At 41.1% G+C, this 22,933-nt stretch overlaps 3 protein-coding genes across 4 annotated transcripts in view; 1 reads left to right on the forward strand and 2 right to left on the reverse strand.

The window, feature by feature from the left end:
* The window catches only part of LOC6612173, a 43,780-nt gene that overhangs the window by 8,801 nt on the left and 12,046 nt on the right, over positions 1-22,933 (forward strand). The window contains exon 3 of the mRNA XM_032722929.1: positions 16,048-16,078. The gene's annotated coding sequence lies outside the window, so the exon portion shown is untranslated. The remainder of the gene's footprint in view (positions 1-16,047; positions 16,079-22,933) is intronic.
* On the reverse strand, positions 367-719 carry LOC6612171 (accessory gland peptide Acp33A). Its single transcript, XM_002036652.2, has one exon. It carries the CDS (start codon positions 695-697, stop codon positions 554-556), a length of 144 nt encoding a protein of 47 aa, XP_002036688.1. The 5' UTR covers positions 698-719; the 3' UTR covers positions 367-553.
* LOC6612172 (SUN domain-containing protein 1) lies at positions 20,080-21,340 on the reverse strand. Of its 2 annotated transcripts, XM_032722943.1 has the most exons (5): positions 21,142-21,340; positions 20,967-21,083; positions 20,511-20,894; positions 20,291-20,457; positions 20,080-20,235 (listed from the first exon to the last, which is right to left on the reverse strand). In XM_032722943.1, exons 1-5 carry the CDS (start codon positions 21,292-21,294, stop codon positions 20,211-20,213), a joined length of 846 nt encoding a protein of 281 aa, XP_032578834.1. In that variant the 5' UTR covers positions 21,295-21,340; the 3' UTR covers positions 20,080-20,210. The 2 variants fall into 2 exon arrangements, with proteins under 2 accessions (XP_032578834.1, XP_032578830.1); XM_032722939.1 differs by having other exon boundaries at positions 20,511-21,083.

Raw genomic sequence — 22,933 nt, forward strand, 5'->3', positions numbered from 1 at the left:
AATCAAAAGCGACGCTGTGACTTTGAAGTAAGTTTTCAATTTGGTGTAATATTCATTTTTCTTTGTGCGTTTTTGCACCGAGCTGTCATGTGCTGGTCCAATATTTATTTATGATTATATTTATTTATTTATAAATGCTATGTGTACATATGGGCGATTCATCAAAAACGCATGCAATATTTCATTGGGTTTTAAAAACAATATTTATACGCTTGCGGGCCAAAAGTAAAACCGAGAGTTTTTGCCTGCTTGTTGAATTTGCTACTTTTTCTTTTCGAGGCTGGGCCTTTATTAACTGAACGACATACAAATGGCCAGAAAAATCGCTGGTACTGGTATTGTAAAAGTAACACAGACAAACGGCACTCACAATAAAAACGAAAATGATTTATTGGAAGACTTGAAATGTTGCCATGTTAAGGCCACATATTTGTGGATATTTGTATATATAAAAACAGATTGCAGTTTTTGTTAAAGCCTTGAGAAGTGCTGATATTTGGAACTACAGTTCCAGTTCCAGATACCAGATCCTTCGTTGATTTTTATACATGCTTTACATGCAACACGGGTCCTTTGTGATCAGGCATCTTGGATAAAGAACGCAGTCTGGGAGTAATCTTTCAGCTGTGTGCTGACCCAGTCCAGCCAGAAACAGGATTATAGTGAACAAAAATGGAACTTGCTTGGAAGGTAGCATCTTGTGGAATGACAAACATGGAGAGAATCCACTTTTTACAATAACTATATTGTTAAATAGAAATAATTTCCATTTAAATGCATTAATTATGTCAAGCATTTACGTAACGTTTTATAATGCAGTTCGTTTTGCAGATTTGAAACAGCTAGAAATTTTAACGAATAGGGTACCATTTGAAATAATAATTCAAACGAGACTGTTAGATATTGATCTTAAGTTTTATAAAATTCCTTAAAGAGATTGTTAAAGAGACCTTTAAATATTTTAATTCAATACTCAACAAATACTCAACCAGTTTTCCTCGCAGTCCATTATTATACACCATACACTCAATTTTCGCCAGTTGTCTCCGAGTTATCTCATTAGATGTACTTGAGACTGGCGAGGTGGAAAATGCGGAGGAGTATGGCAACATTTTAATTTCTTTTTAATGCGGTACGAACTCATGGTCTTAGCTTCGCGCTTGGTGTAGGCCAAAAAAATTAATTATCGTTGGCAAACACGCTCAGCGCGGAAAAAAGAGGATGGAAAAGTGGGCGCGAACTGGGCGGAGAAATCATTGCAAGTGAATTGTAAGCCGCTGAGGCTTCGCGTTTTTCATTACATGAGCGTTGTTAAGCTAAAAATAAATTGCTTATTAAAAAGCCTTCTCGGCACATGTACCAGCCAGGTGGGTGGTGTTTTGGGGATGGTGGAGCGGTGGTGCAGAGAATGGAGCCACTCATTTACACTCGAGGGGGCACCAAAGCGAGATGTGGAGGAGCTGTTAGCAGTGACAATGCGGAATAGACCGATGGAGGCAGACATCCAACTGGGTGTGAATGACAAAGCCGCCAGGAATCCAAGCCACTCCCACTCCCACTCCGCCTCCTTTCACCATCTTTCTGCTCCCCTTTCTGCAAATTTCCCTGGCTTTCCACGCTAAGCGCGAGAAAGTCCTTGAAGCAATCGACTTAGTGTCTGGCTGTGGCGTTTGTACATATTTAGTTTGCATTTACATGGCACAAGGACAACAAGGACATTGGCATACAAACGCACTGGCAGAAAAATATTTTGCATAGCAGTTAATTTGCTTTTTATGATATTTTTCAAGCAATACTATGTGGTAAGGGGATTCCATGTAAGCAATTTGAATATCAGTGAAGAATCTTAAATGTGCCATCCATTTTTTCTTAGTGTCTGAGACTCCAGCTAGCACATTTAATTTTCTACACAGTGCACCATGTCCTGATAGATTAACTGGATATTGGAATGCCACTCCAGCCATGTACATATGTGCTTTGCTCGAAATGAGCGCTTTATAAATATGTCCTTGTCAGCGTCCGAGGTGGGGACCATTTGCCACTCCCACGTTATCTTTATCTGCGCCAGGACCCGGACAGCAGGCCTGATTGGATAGACCAGAGTTCGAAAGTCAAGGTATCCTTCCAGTCCGGTGCGGTTGTGTGCGTATCCTGTATCCTGCACGCTTCAATGAATTTTTGTCAACGTGATTCGCATTAGAATGTGTATTCAAATGAGCACATAATTTGTTTGTTTGCTTCCCAGCTACCCCAAGTCTGCGAGCATTAAGATATGTCTGCATGTGGGATTGGACTTCTTGGAAAAGAGGTGGTCGACCTGGTCATGCCAACTAGTAGATAATTCGATAATACCAATGGGATAATAGGTAGAAAATTCCAATTCCTTGAATGGGAATTCCAAGGAAACAACACTATTTCAAAGCGATAATAAAATATTGCATGCAGATGAGCACAATTCCTTACTTATACGTTTATAAAATTCGATTATTCCATAACATCCACTTTGGCAATGGGTATCACTTTCCGGCATAAATATCGAAGCGTGCGGAGCCGGGTATTTGCCATTTTATGAGTGCAATTATGTGTGGCAGGGTGTGCGTGTGTGAAATAGAGACTCTCTGGGGCCAGGATATGGGTGTGGTGGGAGCGGCGTTTATAAATTTCGAACAAATTACAAATAAATTGGAGTTGTCGTGGCAGCGCGCCATTGTCAACCCCAAAAGCAATCGTCGCCGAGCGGCCCCACTAGTAATTTAAAATATGCAAATTTCCCAGAGCTCTGTGCACCAACCAACCCTCTGAGCCCAGACACACCCACCACTTGGTGGAGTATTTATTGCGATTCGCATTGTCGTCGCCGAAATCCGTTTTAAGGACAATTTTCATTGAGGTTTCCCCAACTCTATACCCCATCAGCCCTTGACTCCGCCTACCCGAAAAAACATAACATTTAATTTACTTAAGTTCACTAAGCCGCTTTGGGGCCAATCACTTTGACGAATATTGTGTCTGTGTTCCACATTTTAATTAAATGTATAAACCCATGTGCAGCTCGTATATGTGCATACATATACATACATATCTGTGTGGCGCGGCTTATCGTTTTGTCATTTCGTCCTGGTTTTGTTGGTGTCTTATGTTTGATTGATGGGCGAAGCTTTGTGCAACTTTTTGTGGCCAGCGAGTCAACGCGAATTGATTTAATGCGAAATGCATGGGTGTTCACTCGTTTTGATGGACAATTGGCGGACACATTGGTTCCGTTGATTGCATATGGTCATAAATATAAATTCTTTAAACCGTGTATGATTGAGTTGCAGCTCAGCAGGCGAAATCTACATGCCTCCGAGCGAAGTAATTCATTGTGCTGATGAATGGCTGGCAATAAATAAGTTAAAATTGTTTATCGAAATACAGGATGTGAGTCAAATAAATATTTGAAATATCTCCACTCTTTTGCTTTTTTATATTCTATTCTATTTATATTTTTATATTCTATTTTTCTATAAATTTTTCGTTTTGAATTGAGTTCAGCGCACTGGGAATATTTGCAAACTTGTAATTGTTCTGCTTTCCCTTTCAATTTCAAATTCAAAGCAAGCCGTAAAAAATGCATCAAATAAAAAAGCAAATGCTTGATGTTGTTTCCAAATGAAAATCACAGAAACTAGGGCGAAATGGAAACTACAGAGAAACTCCACTTCGGCAACATTTTTGTGGAGGTTGAGCTATTTCGATATTGTTGCCTTTGAAATCGCGCAAAGCAAATAATGTTTTGACTTTCAGTTAAAGAAGGGCAAAAACTATGCCATTGTTGTAACATAAAGAAAAATTGGTTAATGTTTAGTTATTACTTCTACTCTTGAGCCAGCTCTATTTTCGCGCATTTGCTGTTTGTATAGAACAATAATAATAAATTGTGCGGCAATTCGGGAAACGGGCATTTGTCGCTTTGACTTTCCACTGTTGCCAAGGCACGCCCACTTGTCCCAAAAAGCCCCCCAGTATCATGCCCTGTAAACTTTCACTATTTGTGTTTGTGTTTTTCGAGACCGGAAAGTTGTTCGCCTCTTTTGCATTGAATTTATTTGTTTGTTTTTGCGCCAAGGGGATTTGGGCAAATTATTTAAGCCTATTGAACCTGCCGGTTGCCTGGCTGTGGTAATTGCGTAACCAAATAATTGCTGGCTTCTTGCTTTCCAGCCTAACTACTTAACACTGGCTTTATTAAATTTACAATGGTACAACTTGTCGTATACTCGATGCCAAGGGTTCGGCTGAAGGAAGCAAGTAAAGTGATGTGAAGCCGTGTTATTAAACATTTTCTTTCGAAAATCGGCGCTTAAGTTCAGTTTGTGCTTGTCTTTTCGCCTTTCAGTCCGGATTCCTTGCCACCCTGCCTTTTTTGGCCTTCGGGCCCCTGCGTTGATAGAATTTTCTGACGATTGAGATTGAGGCGAACCAAACGATGCAGAGAGCCCAACGGCAAAGGAAACTGGCGCCATTTTGTATTCCGCACACAGACATATACGCACCGAATACATACATACATATATATATGTATATATCCCTATTTCAGTAGTGTGAGTGTGTGTGCCAAAGTGACGATAAAACATTTGCCTCGATTGCTTAAGTATGCCATATCAGGAAAGAGCTGCCAAAGCTCTGGAAATGAGGGAATTGGACTGAGGAGGTGGAGATGAAGCTGGAGGAGGAGGTGGAGCTGGAGCTGGAGGAGGAGCTGATGAGCAGCTGTTCCTGCACCCCAGCGAGTTGGGTATTATGATACCATTACGTAATTCTATGAGCGAACATGGAATCTTATATGCCATTAGAAAAATGGTGCAAACTCAATTATTGATGTGCCTCGTTGGCAAATCATATGCGTGCTAGCGTCTCGGTTTTCAAGTGCCAAAAAGGGTTTTTTCTTTCTCAAATATCCATTTTCGATGTAGTTTCATGGATTTTCTGCCTGACATTTTCAATGTGTCTTCGTGAGCTGTCGCCAATAATATGCAATCAGGTACACTATAATAAAATAGGCTTTAGTAAACGATATATATATATATATAAATATCTATAAACTAAGTAAGCTTGTATACATACTCTAAAATAATATACTTTTTAATATATAAGGAATGTTGGTATATTATTATTAGCAGATGTATAACCCTTTTAAGAAGTTTTCCGCTGGAACATTTATAGTTGTTCCAAGTGCTCTGCACTCACACACTGAAAGTTAACGACTAAACGTTAGTTGGGTGTCGAAAAGCGAAGGAAGCTGCTCCGGGCTCTGTTAATTTAAGTAAAAAGCATTTTGCCTGATGTGTTTATTTGCCACTCCTACCGAAGGACCTTCCTCCGGCAACGCCCCCTTCGCACATACACACAGAAACACACACGCACACACACAGACATCCATGCGGAGCGTTATCCTGGTGCTCCAATATTACTGATAATTTAGTTGGTCTCTTGTCCTGGCAGCGTACATTTATTGTTTGCCATGTAGCAATGGCTTTATATAGAGGAGCTAAGCGAGTGTCCTTGTATGGGTTAGCCCAGCATCTGTGTGCTTGTGTGTGTGTGTTAGCCTTTGAATGTGTTAGTTCATTTTTGGCCTTTTGCCAGGCCCGACACATTGGCGTCCTTTTATGCGAAAATGAGTTGAGGCAATGTGTTGGGTTTGCTATTTTTCGCATGTCTTTTTTCTTTTTTCTCATATCATTATGAAACGCTTGAATGGGTTTTTATGTGCAGTGGTGTGCGTGTGCCTGTCTATGTATTGTCTGAGAGTGTATATAATGGGGCTAATATATTTGGCTATTGATTTAGAGCGGCGATAAGTTAAATATTTAATAGATTTTATCGGGAATTTAATGCTGCACTGGCGGATGTGGTGAGCATCATCATTGCCCAATCGGAATATTCAACTGCTTCCAATCGCTAAAGAATCCACCAATTGAAGTAAGCAGAAAAAGAAAATATTCTTTTCAAATTTTAATTTCCTATTTTGCATTTTAGTTTTTATTACCAACTAAGCTGTCGCAGAATTTATTTTAATTTAGTCCTGGCGCGTCCATGTAAAACAACGTTTTATCGACGTTTTTGGGTATTTTTCAATTTGGCTTAATTCCAAAAGTGCACAGACATAGCCCAAAATATCACACACTTTCAATACACACACACACACACGTGTGTGTATCTGTATCTATGCCCGGGTTTGCTGAGCAATTATGTAAATGTCCCGGGCAGACATGCTAATACATTTTTCGGTAAATAAAACATTTTCGCGGCAGGTTTTAATGCCGCCAAATAAAAACAGCAGCAACAGCAAACACACGCTAAAACATAAGAATATAAATAAATACGGGAAAAGTGCACCAACATTTTTCGGCCAACATAAATTATGCCAAAGCATGAGCCGGCAACAACAATTGGCAGACAACCGAAACCATCAGCAACAGCAACTGAGGCAGAGCCGAAACATCATTGTTGTTGACCTACAAAGCGGGCGAATTTCCATTTTCCCGACCAACTTTTACCGCGCAAGTCCGCGCAAATTGCGGCCAATTAATTAGCTGCAGTCGGTTCGCAATGTGCGCCCTGCAATTTAAGGTCTGCGCGACACTTTAGGCCATCATTGAGAATGCCAGGTGTCGAGCAGCGTGGACCAGAAAGTCACCTGTCCACAAATTAAATAGCTTCGCATAATACCAATAATTCAGCGTATCCACAATTGTTATTATACGGATTAAGGCACATTAGTACGTTGTGGAAATGGGGAAGGAGAAACAAGCGAATATTTATGGCAGTTTAAGTTTACTCAGAATTATCAAGAGTCTTGTCGGAATTCCCACTTAGCCAACTGTAATCCAACTAATCCGCAGATGCCAACCCCACTCTTTTGAACCTAACAAATATTGCGGCTTGCTCTCTTATTGCCACGAAAGACATTTAGTGCCCAGGCATCATTAGAATACTTGCCTTGTTAATAAGATTATGCTGAAGTATGCACGAAAATTCCAAGGGAAAGCCTGGTGAAAATGGCTGAAAAGTGTGTTGGTAGCACAGCTGGCAAGCTGTGTTTGCACCACCGCAAAAGCCAGGGAGCCAAAAAACCCACCTCTACCCAACCCACCCAATTCCGACCCGGGGGTTACCTGACATTTAATCAAGGCACAGCGCAAAGGTAAACAAACGGAAATAAGCGAAACTTCCTGTTGCTGTCACCGGGTTTTGTTGCTGCCGCTGCCTGTTTGCTGCCTTTCTGCGCATACGAAACGGAAATACAATCAAAATTGTGTAATGTTTGCTTGCCACCAGCACAGGCAGCATCAGCTGGCAGCAGGAAATGGTGAATGGTTTGGGGTTCCATAGCGTTTTGGGGCTCTTCTTGGGGGATCCGTTGGAGGAAGGGAGGGGGGCCGGTGGGTTGAGGGGCTCGCAAAACACGTGCCGGATTGTGGTGAGGGTTTTTAGTTTTTTTTTTCCTTGCTTTCTGCACCCCAAAGACCTCGAAATGGGTTGATTTTCAGACTTTGATGGCTGGCTTTGAGGTTTGGCTGAGTGCTGACAGATGTGATCGGTGGATATACATATTTGCGAAGCGCTAATGAATTTTGGCAGCCATCGAGTGATTAGCATTATGCCAATTAAATATTTAATGCTTCCATTTATTTGCCATGTTAATGCGCGCATTCGATATGCAAAGGGAGAACCGCGAACAAGAAACTCACATTTCGACTTATTGCCCCACTTGTAAATGCAAATGGGTTTTTCCCCGGAAAAGCCTCGCGGGCGACGTGGAAATGGCGGAGCTGCCAAGGCAGCGTGAAACATTCGACGAGTGTCAGTTATAATTGATGTTTTGACAAGTCAATCGTCAGCTAATTGGAGCCGCATATGAGGCATGGTATGAATTAGAGCTCGGAAATCAAGGAAACGAATCAAAGTTGTCAAGTGGTGACTGGCATTGATATGGAAAACTAATTAATTATTGAGAGCACAGGAAGGCAACGACAATTTTTAAAAATCGAACAAAACCCGAAATAATTCCAAGAAAATTATAAAATATTAACAATGACTTCTTATAGCTTAATTAATTAAGGTATTTAAATATGTCTTTCTAATTCCACGAAATGTCTTCAATATGTTCGGAAGGTCGTTGGCCTCGTGAAAAACTTTAAGCTCAAGCTGAATTAATTTCACTTTGAGCCATGTGAATGAAACTTTTGTGAGCAGGGCAACATTAGTTAAGTTGGTTTAAACTTTTTGGCAAAAAGGCAATTAATTAATAGCACAGAAGGTTCAGAAAAGGTCATTGACAGGCTTAAATGGGGTTTCTATTCGTTTTATCCGATAGATAGATACAAAATAAAACACATTTGATATAAATCTAGGTCCTATCAAATATCTGCAATATGAAGCACTCGGATTATTTTATACCATAGCCACAAAAAATCACTTGCTATTAGTGAACCCTCAGTCGAAACTATTTACACCTAATCTCCCAATTCCACGACTTTGATTCATGGAATATCCTGCGACTCAGTTGACAAACAAACCCTATCATAGCGATGGCAACGCCCATTTTATTTGCTACAAAACAATTTCCAAAGTCATATTTTATGCCATCAAAGGCATTTGTCATTTATGCACAAAATGTGTGGCAATTTGGGCAAACAGTTGCCAAAACAGAACTATGTAGTTTAGAGCGAGTATCTGACGAGTGAACACGCTGTGGGTGCTGTTTGTCGTAAAAATGTAGGCAGAAAGGGTGAAAATATAAAATGGAGAATACGGATACAAGCTGAGGAATGGGGCCAACAATTTAGCAAACTTGTGCTATTTGTCTCGCTGCACAAAAATGGAATAAATACAAAAATATGTATGGAACGAGCATAGAAAGAAAATGGTTACGCAAAAAAGTTGACAGCACGAGCAATTTGAGTTCGGCTCTGGCCTGACTGACAAATTTTTTCTCTTGCTTTTGGCTAATAGTAAAAAATATGCGCGATGGAGTTTCAGTGTGACAGCTCTCGAGATTGCCACGAATTTGTAAGCTTGGGCAGAAATATGTATATGTATCCATGGGGCCATGTGCAGCCAGTCAAAAAAAAAAGAATAGAAACGAAGGGCAAACTAGCAAGCCAGCTATTTCATTGCAAAAGACTTTATGTTGCGATACTCTCGCATACTCGGTAGGCCTAGAAAAGTTTTGTGGTTTTTAGATATTTCACAGATTTAACTTAATCAGACTAAGAAAGGAACTTTGGCATTACTTTTCTTAATATGTTACTGCTTTTTGCAAACTCAAACTCATTTCTTTATGAAGGGTATACTAACAGTTGCCTCCAGATTTTGAGTTCTCTCTTTAGTTACATTTTCACTGGCTTTGAAGCCTCGTCATAAAAGTTCACTTTCTAAATGTTGTTTTTCCACAATTTCATGTCGCTGGAGAAATGCCAGGCTACACACACATACAAACACTCGGAGAAAGCCTCGCCCACGCACAGACATACCGCCGTGCACTTTGCGTTTATTGTAAGGCAATAAATTCGCTGGATAATAATTTCAGTCTGGCGTCATAGCAATGATAAACTGTAGATGATATATTATTGCGTTTTTAGTAGACTAAATAGCGACAAGTCCTCTGCCGGCTTTGCAGCTCCCTCTCTCTTTGCGCTCTTGGTGGCAGAGTTGGTGGCAGGTTTTGGCGGCAGGACGCGCTGTTTACCACAAAATACAGGCCGGAACTCGGTCTAAGCCTTAGCGCACATAAATCTCATCGGCGGACCATCATCCACCGCCCACTCCAATGGCCATGATCCAGCATAAAGCCCGTTCACATGCAAAGTGTTGTCTCGTGTTTGCAGTCTTGTACCACGCCCCCCTTTTTAAAATGCCCCCGTTTTATGAGTTAGTGTGACGAGTGGCCATAAATTTGATGGCTAAGAACTGAGTGGCAGCGCATATATATTTATGTGTGTGTATATTTATGCCGGCAATCCGGCTGAAATTTACAAGTATTTTGGGTGCTTATAAATTGGGTGGATGAAAGGTTGCGGTTGCAGGGAAACCCAAAGAGCGCAGAGCAAGGATTACGCAAGATATAAATCATGAAAGAAATCCAGCACAGAGGATATTTTCCAGGAAGCATTTAAAGCAGAGAACGAAAAGGATTGCCAATCGTGAAGTGAATTGGAGTGGATGAAAAAAACTAAAACAAACATTTGGATACCCATCGGAAACCAAATATATATATATAATAAAAGCACAAGCTATCGAAAGACGCGTCAGGCTGACAACGAAATTTGCCGACTGTCAATGCCAGGCTTGCCAAGGAAAACCAAATTTAAATGAAATTTTTTTGCGTATATTGAATATGCACATAAAACGGAAGTAAAACAGTTTGATGGGCAAATGGGTGTTGGGGGTATACAAGGTGCCCGACATGCCGATCGATTTTCGCTCGGGGATGCAGGCCAGACAAATATTTGCCATCATCTGGAAGGGTTTCGAGTGCCTTTGTCGGCTGTTTGATGGCTGATGTCCCAGCATAATGTGATTGACTTTAAGAATCGCCAAAAACTTCGCCATTCTCTCTGTATGCCCACAACGTAGAAAATTAAAACGAGCCGGGGCGTCCCCAAAACCACGGTAAATAGGCTTCGCTTTTGGGTTCGCTTTCCCGCTTTTCCATCGGCGGTCAATGGAGCGTTGTGCGGACTTCTCCGACAGTCGTAACGTGAAATGAAACCACGTAGCATTTTCATTTCGGTCAGTGTGCGGAATGCCAATTACAAGATGTGGCGGCCACTTGGCGAAAAAGGAAGTACTGACCTGAAAGAAATGGTGGGCCTTCTTTTTTGATCAAAATATCAAAAGGCCACAAAAACTCTACATAAATGTTTTATGGAGAAATTGTGCTATAATATAGTAAAATATGTTATACTAAAAAAGCACCTTATATAAACACAATGTCAGCTCTTCTAGGCCAAAACCCATAGAAATGCCTCTTGGGCCATATTTTTAAAAATTCTCAGTTCTGAGAAACTCAGAAGTACTTATGTATGTATGCCAAGTCAATCTAAGTAGACAAACCAACTTTTAAATACTTTAGTTACATATTAACATCTTACTTGATTGGCTACATTTATATTAAAATTAATAATCAACTAAAAATATTTTTAAATTTGATATACAAACCTATTTTCTATGTCTTGAAATACATGTTTATTTTACTTGAAAAAAACGCGAAGGAGGAAACGCCTGTTTTATTTTTAGGGCTTGCAATTGGAATTTTAATTTTTATTTCAAAAGTTATGCGTGTGGAATTTGAAATATCTTATAGAGCATGTTTCTTTTCCCGTCTGTACCTTTTTCTCCGCCTCCTTATCCGCTCTCATTCTTCCGTGTTGGTGTGTGTGTGGGAAATTTATTATATTCATACGTGTGTCTGTGCTTGTTTTCGTTCTTCTTGTGCTTCGCACTTTGCTTGTTTGCTAATGGCCTGTGCCCGAAAAGTATGCCACATGGATTTGTCCCACGGCAGACGTGGCGGCTACTTGATATGCACACCTGGCAACTACGCCCCAAAACGCTCGCTGGCAACTTTAAATCAACCCAGCATGCCCTCAACGCAGGTAACTAGCCAAAATGGAAAAACGAAAAGTGTATGCTATTTTCAAAACAAGCATACCGAAAGTAAAATACTTGTTCTTATAAAAATGCATTGAGATATTTTTCTAATAATGGTGCCTCGCCATCTAGTAAATATTAAGTAAGTGTAACTGAAAAGATGCTCGAATAAGAATGTCAGTTAAGCTTAAATTAGATAATGATTTCATCAAAGACCTTGTACACAGGATGCAGTTATGTCTCCTCTCCACTTGAGAGTAGCGAAACCAACTATATATCACAATGTCAGCGCACTTAACATAGTTTATCCTCGTGTCCCTGCCGTTTTTCGTGCCTCTATCTCTTTCTCCTCCGCCATATCACCCGCTATCTCTTTCTTTTTCTTTATTTCTGTCTCTATCTCTGGGTGCCGGCTTATCATCCTCCCACGCTGCCATTATGCACACGTCGCGCATAACCATAACGATTATGTTAATGCTCTGCAGGATGGTGCAAGAAGGCGTGAGTGGGCGGATGTGTGGGTGGCCGCTTGGGTGGCTGGTTAATACACCTTGCTTCGGGCTTGTTCTTATGCTGGTCGCCAGTTCGTCACTCGCCTTGGCTTATTTCTGCTTTATTTACATGCTCTAAGTAGTTGTAATGGGTTCTCCACAGACACGACAAAGTGTTGGCAATAAAGCCAGATCTTGTCCTTGGTTTTAAGCCATGGAGTGGCCATAGAATCCATGAATGACTCCGGCTACTTTTTCCATTTTTCCATGACGCACGGCTCGTGATGGGATTTCACTAACGAGTATGCGTATGTGGATAATGAGAGGCGCAGTGAATTACACAAGACATTCAATGGGCAAAAGGATTTTCTGGCGGGTCGTGCCCGAAAATTGTGAATTTGGAGTGCCATTGCCATGCGATGAAACGTCATGATGGGGGCATTTAGACGCAGGGACCCGAAAAACTCAATTGCGCATGCAAAGGCCGTTGCGAAAGCGTAAAACTTTCAATTTGCGTTAATGGCATTAAATAAAGTCACTTGCACGCACCCATACGTACATAATCTCGGCAACGGAACAGGAAACGGAAACCAACACCGAAACCGTGCCCATACCACATTCACTGGCCAGCCACTTAAAAAAGGTTGCCAAAGCCGCCCAAATGGGCTCGTGTCCTGGGTGTAAGTGCAGGTCTGATGCTTTCTTTTGCTTCGGAAATCGCATTAAAAATCATTGGCGAGCCATTTGCAAGGTGGCCAAAGCACGACATGATCCCCGACCAAGCAAAAATAAATAAAAAGTCGACAAATAAAAAAATAGCATGCGTGGCAGCAACAAGGGTTTCGTTTTCGGCTTAAAAGCAGGTGAAATCTGGCCAAAAACAACCGACCCGTCGAAGGGAGCTCACCAATCAGGCAGCAAAACAACACGAAATGTCTGAGCGGAGGTTGGGGAATGTTGTACTTTAGATAAAGTTACCACTGCTTTGTGTTTGTGCTTGATGTTTTTTAGACTTTGTTACACACATTCGACATGCAATGCACGTAATGCCACAGAAACACATGCACACTTTTTGGCGCACACACACACACATACTAACTAACAAACACCTGGCAAAAGTTTTCCTTGAGAGACTTTTATCCCACTTTGCTTGTTGTGATATTTTCTTTCCCCAGTTTGTACTCTTGCTGCGAGTGTGATAAGTTTTTCTAAAAAACTTTGCCACTCCCGAAAGCAGAAATACGTATCCAAAGTATATACATGCATATAAATTTTTCCTTTAATCATCATTAAACTTTTTAAATGCGTGTCAGTTCCCAAAAGTTAAAGATAGCTCAGAACTTTTTGTGTGCAACAAAATTTAATTTAAATATTCCTAAAATTTTGGTGCATATTTCTAAAGTTTTTATAGCCCGAGACTAACAATAAATGGAAAATATCCCATGGATAAAGCTTAGGTAGGGTATTTAAAGTTTGCATTGGCCTGCACCATTTCCTTTTTCACTCAGCCTGATTTCTTGGTCTCTATTGTTGGGTTTATAAAAGAGAAAAATTGACGGAGAGAGTGGGACAACTCAACCATTTGCCAGGACAAACCTCAGCTGTTCCCCCGTCACGCATCCGCCCCGTATGCCAGTGTCAAAAGAGTGTGGCTCACTTTTCGGGGCAAGGCCGAGCGTTGAACATGATTTGTATTTTACTTACATACCGTTGAGTAAATCACATGCGCAAACACAAACACAGACACTTCAGAAGCCCAGAAACTTGGGCATTTACCGAAAAACAAACAACAAACAAACAGCTAACGGCAAACAACAAACGCTGGCGAAACAAATTCGAATCTCTCTCCAAGGGAACTTCACCTCACTTCGATATCTGCCCTCGACTCACTGCAGTAATAATAATAAAGGGAATTGTTATTGTTTTCTATTAATTTACTTTTGTTGCTGCCTGTTATTGTTCTTTACCACTGTTCTGTAGTTGCCACCGCCGCACGTGTGTGTGTGTGTGTTTCTCGGTGTTTTGTGTGTTACATTTTTTTGCTGTTGTCTGCATTTGATTTGATTTGTTTGGACTTGATTTTATCTGTTGAAAAATTGCTCAACCACGAGATCTGAGCCCTGGGTCTCTGCTGGATATTGTCTGTCAGGTCGGCAGTGAAGTGAGTAAATTGATATAAATAGATTTGAATTTGTATGTGGAATGTTGTTTGCAACGGAAAGGCGTAGCAAGTGGTTGGAGATATCAATAAAGCTGTTTTTTTCAACTTCCGAATGGCCTAAAAGAAGCTTTACAGAATTTTGTGCTTAAAGATATAAAATACTTTGATAGATACAAGGTTCATAACTTTAAAAGCTTGTCTTGCAACACAGTAATCCGAATAAGCTTCATAAATTTCAAAAATCCCCTAAATAAAAAATGTTCAGGCTATGGGGCAAGCACAAATATCATTGCCAAAGTGCATTTGTAACAAAGAAAAATACTTGGCATAAATTCGTTTTTCCACAATTTCGGGCCTATTGCAATAATAATAAAAGCAAAATACTCGAGTACGGCCATGCAGAGCAATTTCGAAATATTTCTCATAAAATGCCGCGCTTACATAAATATTTAAACTAAAGCAGAGCCACGAAAGGCATTTCCCTATCTGCACTTAGGACTCGTCTAGAAATGGGAAATAAAAGCCCTATGCCAGCTGGCGGCGTTGTATTTTCCTGGCCAGAGGAATTGGAACTCGACGATGGAGCAACGTCTTCGAATGCCCTCCTCCCGGCCGGCATCCTCCTCCACCAGCTTCCTTCGGCATCGATCCTTGGGCGCCACGCTGCCTAAGTGAGTGAGTGATGAATAAGTCCTGTGTGTGCGTGGCTCTGAATGCGAGTGTTGGGATCTGGGCCAAGCCAACTGTCCTTGGGCCAGAAAAGCGATTTTCAATAGAAGACTCAAACGGGCAACATGCTACAGATTGCTCAAGAAAACGGCATTGCGTGAAATGTTGAACTGGGATGAAAATTTGGTGAGCAAGAACTGAAAAACTTTACATTTCCGCCAATAAACATTGTTTTTTTGAATTGAAAAAATTTAAAGGAAAATAAATATGAAAGAAGTGACTGAAAAAATAAAGAATTTATATTTTTATATTTATATTTATCTCATCTATTAAAATATTGTATTGTAGATGTAGTCATAATTCTGTTTAATAGATATGTATCAATTGTATAGATGTATTTATCATGCATTTTTTTGTCTTCTTTTGCTGGAATGAATTTTTCACAGCTGTTTTAAAAATCAACGATTTTCTGCTCTACCGAATTTCCATTCAGAGCATTTGCAGAGCTGTCTGTCAATTGGAATTTGTTGTTCACCGAGTTGGCTTCAATTTGTTGCACGCACTTTCGACGCCTTTCGGTTGCAAGTTGCCTTCGTTTTCGCAGCAGCCATGGGGCAGAAGGGGGTTTGGAGCATCCTTCGCAGGACAGGACACAAACCTGATACAAGCCGAGTGTCTATCTCGCATCTTGTTGCTGTCATTCCAGGCTAATGTCTTCGCTCCATTTTCCCTTTTTGTGTTCAATGTCTATCGTCATTCCCATTTGGTTTTCCGCTCGTCCTTGTCCTTTTTTCCCTTTATTTTTCCCAACCAGACATTGCACTGGGCTGCTGTGTTGGTGTTGTTTCTTCTTTCTGCTGACACAGTTGGTAGTTTTTCTCTTCGTCCTTGATACACATCATTCAAGCCTGCTTAACGTGTCACATCATATTAACTTGGCCAAGATGCCAGCGAATGTTGTTTTTCCGCCGGAGCTGGCATTTATACTAAAAGGAAAAAACTGCTTGTCAGTGCGAGTGGATTGAAGAAGACGTTTCCCTGAATTAATTATTTTATTAAAAGGAACTTTTTGTTTTCTACTTTCAGGCTGGACATCTGTTAGGAACCCACTTGAAAGGTATGTAAATGAAGTGACTTTAATATTGATATGCACTCTGTTTAAATATGCTAAGATACTCAAACTTAGGACGCAATCCCTTGCTAATTAAATTATGAGATTCATGTGAGCTACAGTGAGTGTCGGGTAGATTTTCGGCTTAGCAGAGTGAGCAGTGAATTTTCTAGGAAATGGCCAAATGCCTCGCAGCGTACTTGACTCCATTAAAAATGAGCTCCATGGATGGTGGCTTGGCGCCCGACAAAGTTAAGCAGCTTATGACCCAAACTGATCAATAATAAACGAATTTGGTCGGGAGCTACGGTTCTCATTATGGATGCTCCGTGGGCTGGGGGATTTTCACTTGGAAATTTATAATCCACCGGGCTAACTGCAATTAAAGCGACTTAATTGTTTATTAATGCGCACTTCCCAGCAGCAGCGTGAAAAAATAAATTAATTAGTTGCTATTTTAAATATGGCGCAGACAATTTAAAATGCCACGACAGTAAAAAATACCACTTCCATTTGGCACGAAGGGCCGACTCCTTTGATTTATGCTGCCTGCACTTGTTCGAGGGGCTGCATCTGATTCGGATTCAGATTCTGGTTCGGAATCCGTGTATCTGGGAGTGGAAATGGAAATTAAAATGGGGGAGCCAATTTAATTGCTCGCTGGATTTTCACACTAAGTCCGTGCTTCCTGCAAACAGCACCAAAATAGCCCCTTGAGTTGGGGAACATCACGAACGAGAACACAAGAAATGGGGCTTACTCGGTGGCAGGGGGCGGTGGGCGGAGGGCGTGGAGCATTGGGGCATGTCGTGTGATGATTAATGAGACAATTTTTATGACATCGCACAGTGGGCGTGCGCATGTAATAGTCTGCCCACATAAATATCCGAAATGTCGAAACATTAAGTGGAAATGGGAAAAGATATTAAACTGATTACTTAACTATTGCTCTATTGTGAAGGGAAAGCCCTTTAAAACTTAAAGATATTTCCTCAAGCTGTCGTCAAGAAACTAAATTTGTAGGTATGAATTCGAGCTTTTATTAAAATTTTGTTTGTAAAGAATTTTTGAAATCTTCATCTATTTTTTATCGCCCATAAAACTGCTTTGACATTTGATCCACAATATTTATGTTTACTCATAAAGTAAATATAAAGAACAAAAATGTAAAAAATCGGGTTTCAAAAGTCAAAATTAAAAAGCTAGTTCCTAGAATATTTTATAATCTCAAGATGTATAAAGTATAAATACAAGTAAAAACGGGTTAAGCCGCCTTTTCAGAAAAGTAATCAATTCGGCTGTCACGCAAATGCCAATCCCTAACCACTGTGCATTTACTAGAAAGTCTGATATCAAAAGGGCACGAAGACTTGTCTCTGGCACATGAATAACATGAATTGCGTTATGAAAAATGTACAACAGCAGTTCGAGGAGATGGATTGATAGCTGGGAATGGGTAGGGGATAAAAATGGGGGGGACTTTGGGGATTCTTCGGGGTCTTTTCGGGGTCTGCTGCCATCATTACAGAGCTGAGCGATAAGCGACGTTGCATGCGGCGACACAACCGACGATTGCAATATGATGGATATGAGTGTATTCAAACATGTGCGTGTGCCACCGACAGACAAGAATGCGAATTGATGTGTCACGTGGGTGCAGTGCTGCTGACTTTGAGGGATTTATATGGAGAGCGTTGACAGCTGGCAAAAATTAGCTGCCAGTCCGTATTCAGAACTGCGAACTCCGAACTCCAAGCTCCAAGCTCCAAGCTCCATGCTCAATGCTCCAAGCATTGCAAATGCCCAACTCCTGGCGGCATAATTAGCACAAACTCAAAACTTTTCGACTCCGACAGCCAGTGTGCTTTCAATTATTATTGCTCTGGTTGTTGGCCAACCCAGGATGCATACATAAGCGACTGGCAACTCAAATTTTGAGCCCGAAATCCCAAAATGTCAGTGGCCAACAGGAGCAGACAGTGGAAGGCTGTCAGGGGACAGGACGTCAGACAGGAGCAGCTGCTGCCTGCCAACTGCCAGGACACCAGTTTGCCGGCTTTCCTGCTCGTAACAATGCAACAGAGCACTCAGCCAATCTGCAGCAGCTCTCAACGCTCTCATTATTCAAATGTATTTTTCGATTTGGCCAAAAAGTCCTTTCTAACATAGTTCGGTTAACAAGAAGAGTTACTTGAAAGGGAAACAACAACAGCAGATAAGGAAAATACATGATTAATATACAGCTGCTTACATATAACACCAATTAATATGATTTCATTAAAGACTTCGGATAATGTATTACTATCATGATTATAATTGGTATTAGTTTTGTCATCTTTCATAAATATTTTTATGACAAGCTTTAAAATCTAATTAGATTTCCATTATCAACCATTCAGCAAATAAAAGATCAGAGAATTTGGAAAATGCAAGTTATTATTATAAAATGAACCCATTTTAACGTATTAAACTTAAACTTTCTACCAATGATCTTTTTTGTAATATAAGTGCGTTACTTAAACTGAGCAAAATATCGCATTCCAGTAGAATTTCCAGCAAAGCTTGCAAATCAAGGCATATCCTCCAAGTAAAGCTCTTCCCAAAATATTCAGACATATATTTAGGGATATTTTCCGGCTGCACCGCCACCAGCCCGTGGGTTTCCGTCTCACTTGTCATGCATTTTCTAGCCAGCTCTCGTGAAATCCCCATCTTCCGCTCCTCTGGCCCTCCAGCTACCTGTTCTATTGCCGTAACAAATCCATTTTACCTGTCAGCTTTAACGCGTAAGCAAATAGCAAAACGGCAGCAGCTGGCTAAGAAAGAGCGCAAAAAGCGCAAAACGCAAAGTGAAGAGCTATCTACATACATGAACGTACATACATACGTATATGTATGTATGGGTGGATGCTTGCAGATGAGTGTCAGGTGGGCGTGGCACGGTGGTAGGGGCACTGATATATTGCAGAGCGCAATTAGAGCGCAGACCGCAGAATGAAACGAAACACTGGCTGCCGTGTAAACAAGTCACAATTGCGCCACCGAAGAGAAGAAAATGGCGAAAACTAAGCTTGGGAAAACGAACACTTAATACACTAGCTTAACTAAAAAAAAGGGATATATAAGAATATGATAAAGTAGTTTGGTGGTTTTAACTTGTTATAGTTTAAAGATAAAATAATTGCGATTTTTGATGGCTTTATTTTTCTCGTGCAGAAGAATTCTATTTTTGAATCGAATATAAATTCTTTATCCAAATGAATTATAAATTCCACATTACTCTTTAGATAGAGAAACAACGTATATATATTTTTGCGCAAACAAAATCAGGCACATCTAACACTCATCCACCGACATTCACATTTAGACAATCAGACTTTTGTCCTCATGTCCTTCGCAAGGAACACACACAATTGCAAATTACGAAAACGAATTCCGAGAAAGTCACAAATGGAATCGCATTAAATCAAATCAAACGAAACGTACGAAATCAAACGAAACAATTCTGGGCAGATTGTTCCCTGGGCTGGAATGGCTGCCAAAATTCCCCATCGAACGCCGTGTAAATCTCGGATGACATCTGAGCATATTGTCGCCTAATTACATAAACGCATGTGCAAAGGGGCGCTAGGGGGCGTGGTCCTCACGCATGGTACCTCCAACAATCGCTAATTAGTCTCGGGGCACTGACAATGTGACACGGCGGAGCAGATCAAACGGCTGGCTCTGGTACCGCCGCTCAGATCCCATGTTACTTTGCATCCTCTTCTTTTTTTATTTGGCGTACTCAACTCGACCCTGGCGGCTTTTTTTATGCCATGTTTACTCCTCAGCATTCAGGTCGAGCGAAATTAAATGAAAACACAGCATTCGCGGAAGATCAAAGCGATGCGACAAGTCATTGGGGATCGGAGAAATTTCCAAAGCTCTTCGTGCTGGGAAATTTAAATTAGTTGCACCGTTTAGCAGGGAATCATTTTGCAAACTGAACGCTAAAAATAGCAAGGTTAACTTTTCCGTGTACTTTATTATGGACTACTTTATGGTATAACTTTCAATGTTTACGTAATAGTATATAAAAATTTGTGCAAAATGACTCGCTCGAAAAAATATAAATATTTAAAAAAAATTTGATATATTACAGTCTTCCATATACTTCAACGCTGAAAAAAAGCTGTTTAAAACTATTAAAAGTAACGAGGTTTGAGAAACACTTACCGATAAATACAGGTGGTATTCGCACCGTGGTTTGAATTGAACGAAAAATCCAGATTTCGAAAATAGTAGTCGCTGCGCACACTGTAGCTCTGAGTGCGCTTGTTGGCCGCGTTATCGTAGCTCCACTGTCCCATCAGCTCCCTCTTAGAATTATCAATTCGCAATCCCTGCAAAAAAGAGACATAGAAGACGTAGCGATCCATTACAACTGAGTGCATACATATACATCGAAGTTTTTGGGCGCACTCTTCACGCACAAATCGGGCGTCATTTCGCGGGCCACGTGGGTCAAAGTTATGGCCTCCACGATGATGGTCCTGGCCAGATGAAGAGTCACAGTGGCCCGGCTTCCATTAAATCCGAAGCATGAGCCCGGAGAAAGCCCAGCTCGAATCATATTCACCGGCGGATTACTGCTAAAATCCAGACCCAGAACACTTCTGATAATATTGGTGCCATCAAGAGATTTTGCCTTCACATTAATGATCCTGGCACCCAGATCCTCGGAAGCGTAGTTTATGCGAGGCTTGGCCAGCGCCGCGGATTCGTGTTTCGGAGTCGATTGAGCAGTTTTGGAGGAGCAACCGGAACTCATCACCTGCTTCTTTAGATTGTAAACGTCGTCCATCAAATGTCCAATCTTGCGCTTGAACAGAGTGTCCACATAGGCACTTACATCCCGGTTGCTGCATCTTCCAGAAGATCCTAATCCCTTCGGGTCTCCTCCAAGGCAATTGAACTTGCACGAGCCCTGATCTACTTTGCTGTCTATCTGCTGCTGACGCAGGATGTGCTGGGGGAAACTTTTTGGGCTGGGTTGTCTGCTAGAAGAGATTAAACAACAGTCTTACCGATATATCATCGACATCCTCACGAAGTCTCATTATGCCCAAATTATTCCTACTGTTGTGGACCATGAGGTAGTAGAAAAAGCATGCGAGCAGAACAAATGAGAGCAAATATGATACATAGACTCGCTTTCTAGCTCGTCGACAGCCATCCATTTTGGATGCTGAGTTGTTAATGCACTCTAAACAGGTTTCTACGAAAAGTCAAGAAAAGTCTACTAGATGTTTGTAAATGTCACAATTTCTAGCAAAGAATATCTTATATAATTACTGCTTTATTTTAAACCTATTCACGACGACACTCGACCACAAAAAGAAGTGTTCGATAATTGGGTCGTAGGAATGCGATGAATCAAATATAATTCCCTGAGAAAATCGCTGGAAAATGAACAATTGTTGAGAATAATGAGGCGAAATCGCATTAGGTGGGGCAGCATCTGCGAAAGTCTCTAATTGTCAATGGCTAAATAATTGAGAGCCGAGAGCAAAGGAAGCGAAAGGAATAGCGAAGGGGAAAAGCGAACAAAACGTAATAGCATTAAGGAAAAATCCAAATGAAAATCACTTTAAATGCTAAACAGCTGGTTGCCCCGACCGAGGGGAAATAAAAACACATAAAGCGCCTTCGGGCCTTTAAGCATCCATTAAAAATTTAATAACTTCCGGTCCGGGCCCAATGCAATTTTGTAAAATTCTCTAGCAAAATTAATTAGTCAAACAATCCATCAGGACGCAAACCGGACCTCCTTAACGTGGCCAGTGCTGGCAAATTATGCTGGCCCAAAGAGTCCAGAGTCCAGAGTCCACAAAAAGGTACGAAATCCCGCTGAGAAGGACGTGGCGGCAATGTGAACGTGATCATCCCCACATTTTGGTCAGGGGATTTTCCATCCAAGAGTCCTTTTTGGTCCGGCTCACGTGCGTTGCCTAAGCTGGCAAAATATTGACCCAAACCGGACGAGAAATTTAGGTTACAGACGTGCGTTGGCGAATCCCAACACTTCAAAGGCCGCAATGAATGTAATTTTAATCAAAAATTGTTCAGTCCCAAGAAATCATAATGCAGGAAATACCGACAAGGTCCGCTAATCCTTCTTAAAGGCAAACAGTGGACTTAAGTGGAATATTTTTACGCATTTCATTTCCATATATTTATGTATTTATGTCATGTTCGAGCACAAACAGAATCGCAAACATCTAATGGCGTTCACAAATGTTTCAATAACTTTCCGGGCGCCGTGTCCGCTTAGTGCTCAACAATTTTCTCGCATAATCGACATTTGTGCTGCGCAATCACGACCCGAAACATTGACATCTACATTGAACACTGTACAGTGCACACACAGACAGGAGACAGGGGACAATTAATTTTTAATGCAAGTCGCTCGACAGATCAGCAACAGAGCCGGACACAAACAAAAACGGCATCGTCGAGAGCAAGTGGCTCTGCTAATTGCACTCATTCACACGGCAAGCGACAACAAAGGCGGTCTGAAGAGGCATCCTGCAGAAGACTGCAACAACATCGGTGGCAAGTCGAGGAGAAAACGCAATGGTGGTGATGATGGAGCAGGGGGTTGGCGGCAGCCGTCTCCTTGACGCACGGAAGCGGAAGCGTTAGTTGCAAGGATATGTTGCAGTGCCGTACAATAGTTGGGGTTACAGTGGGACTGCTACGTAACTTAAAATTGGCACAACAGTTCGGACATATTCTGAATATAATTATATCCGTAACTACACGTAATAACAACACAAAGATAAAGTGGATGAAAGAGAAACTTGATATTCAGGATCC

This window comes from Drosophila sechellia, chromosome 2L (assembly GCF_004382195.2).
Source record: "Drosophila sechellia strain sech25 chromosome 2L, ASM438219v1, whole genome shotgun sequence".
Classification (NCBI taxonomy): Eukaryota; Metazoa; Arthropoda; class Insecta; order Diptera; family Drosophilidae; genus Drosophila; species Drosophila sechellia.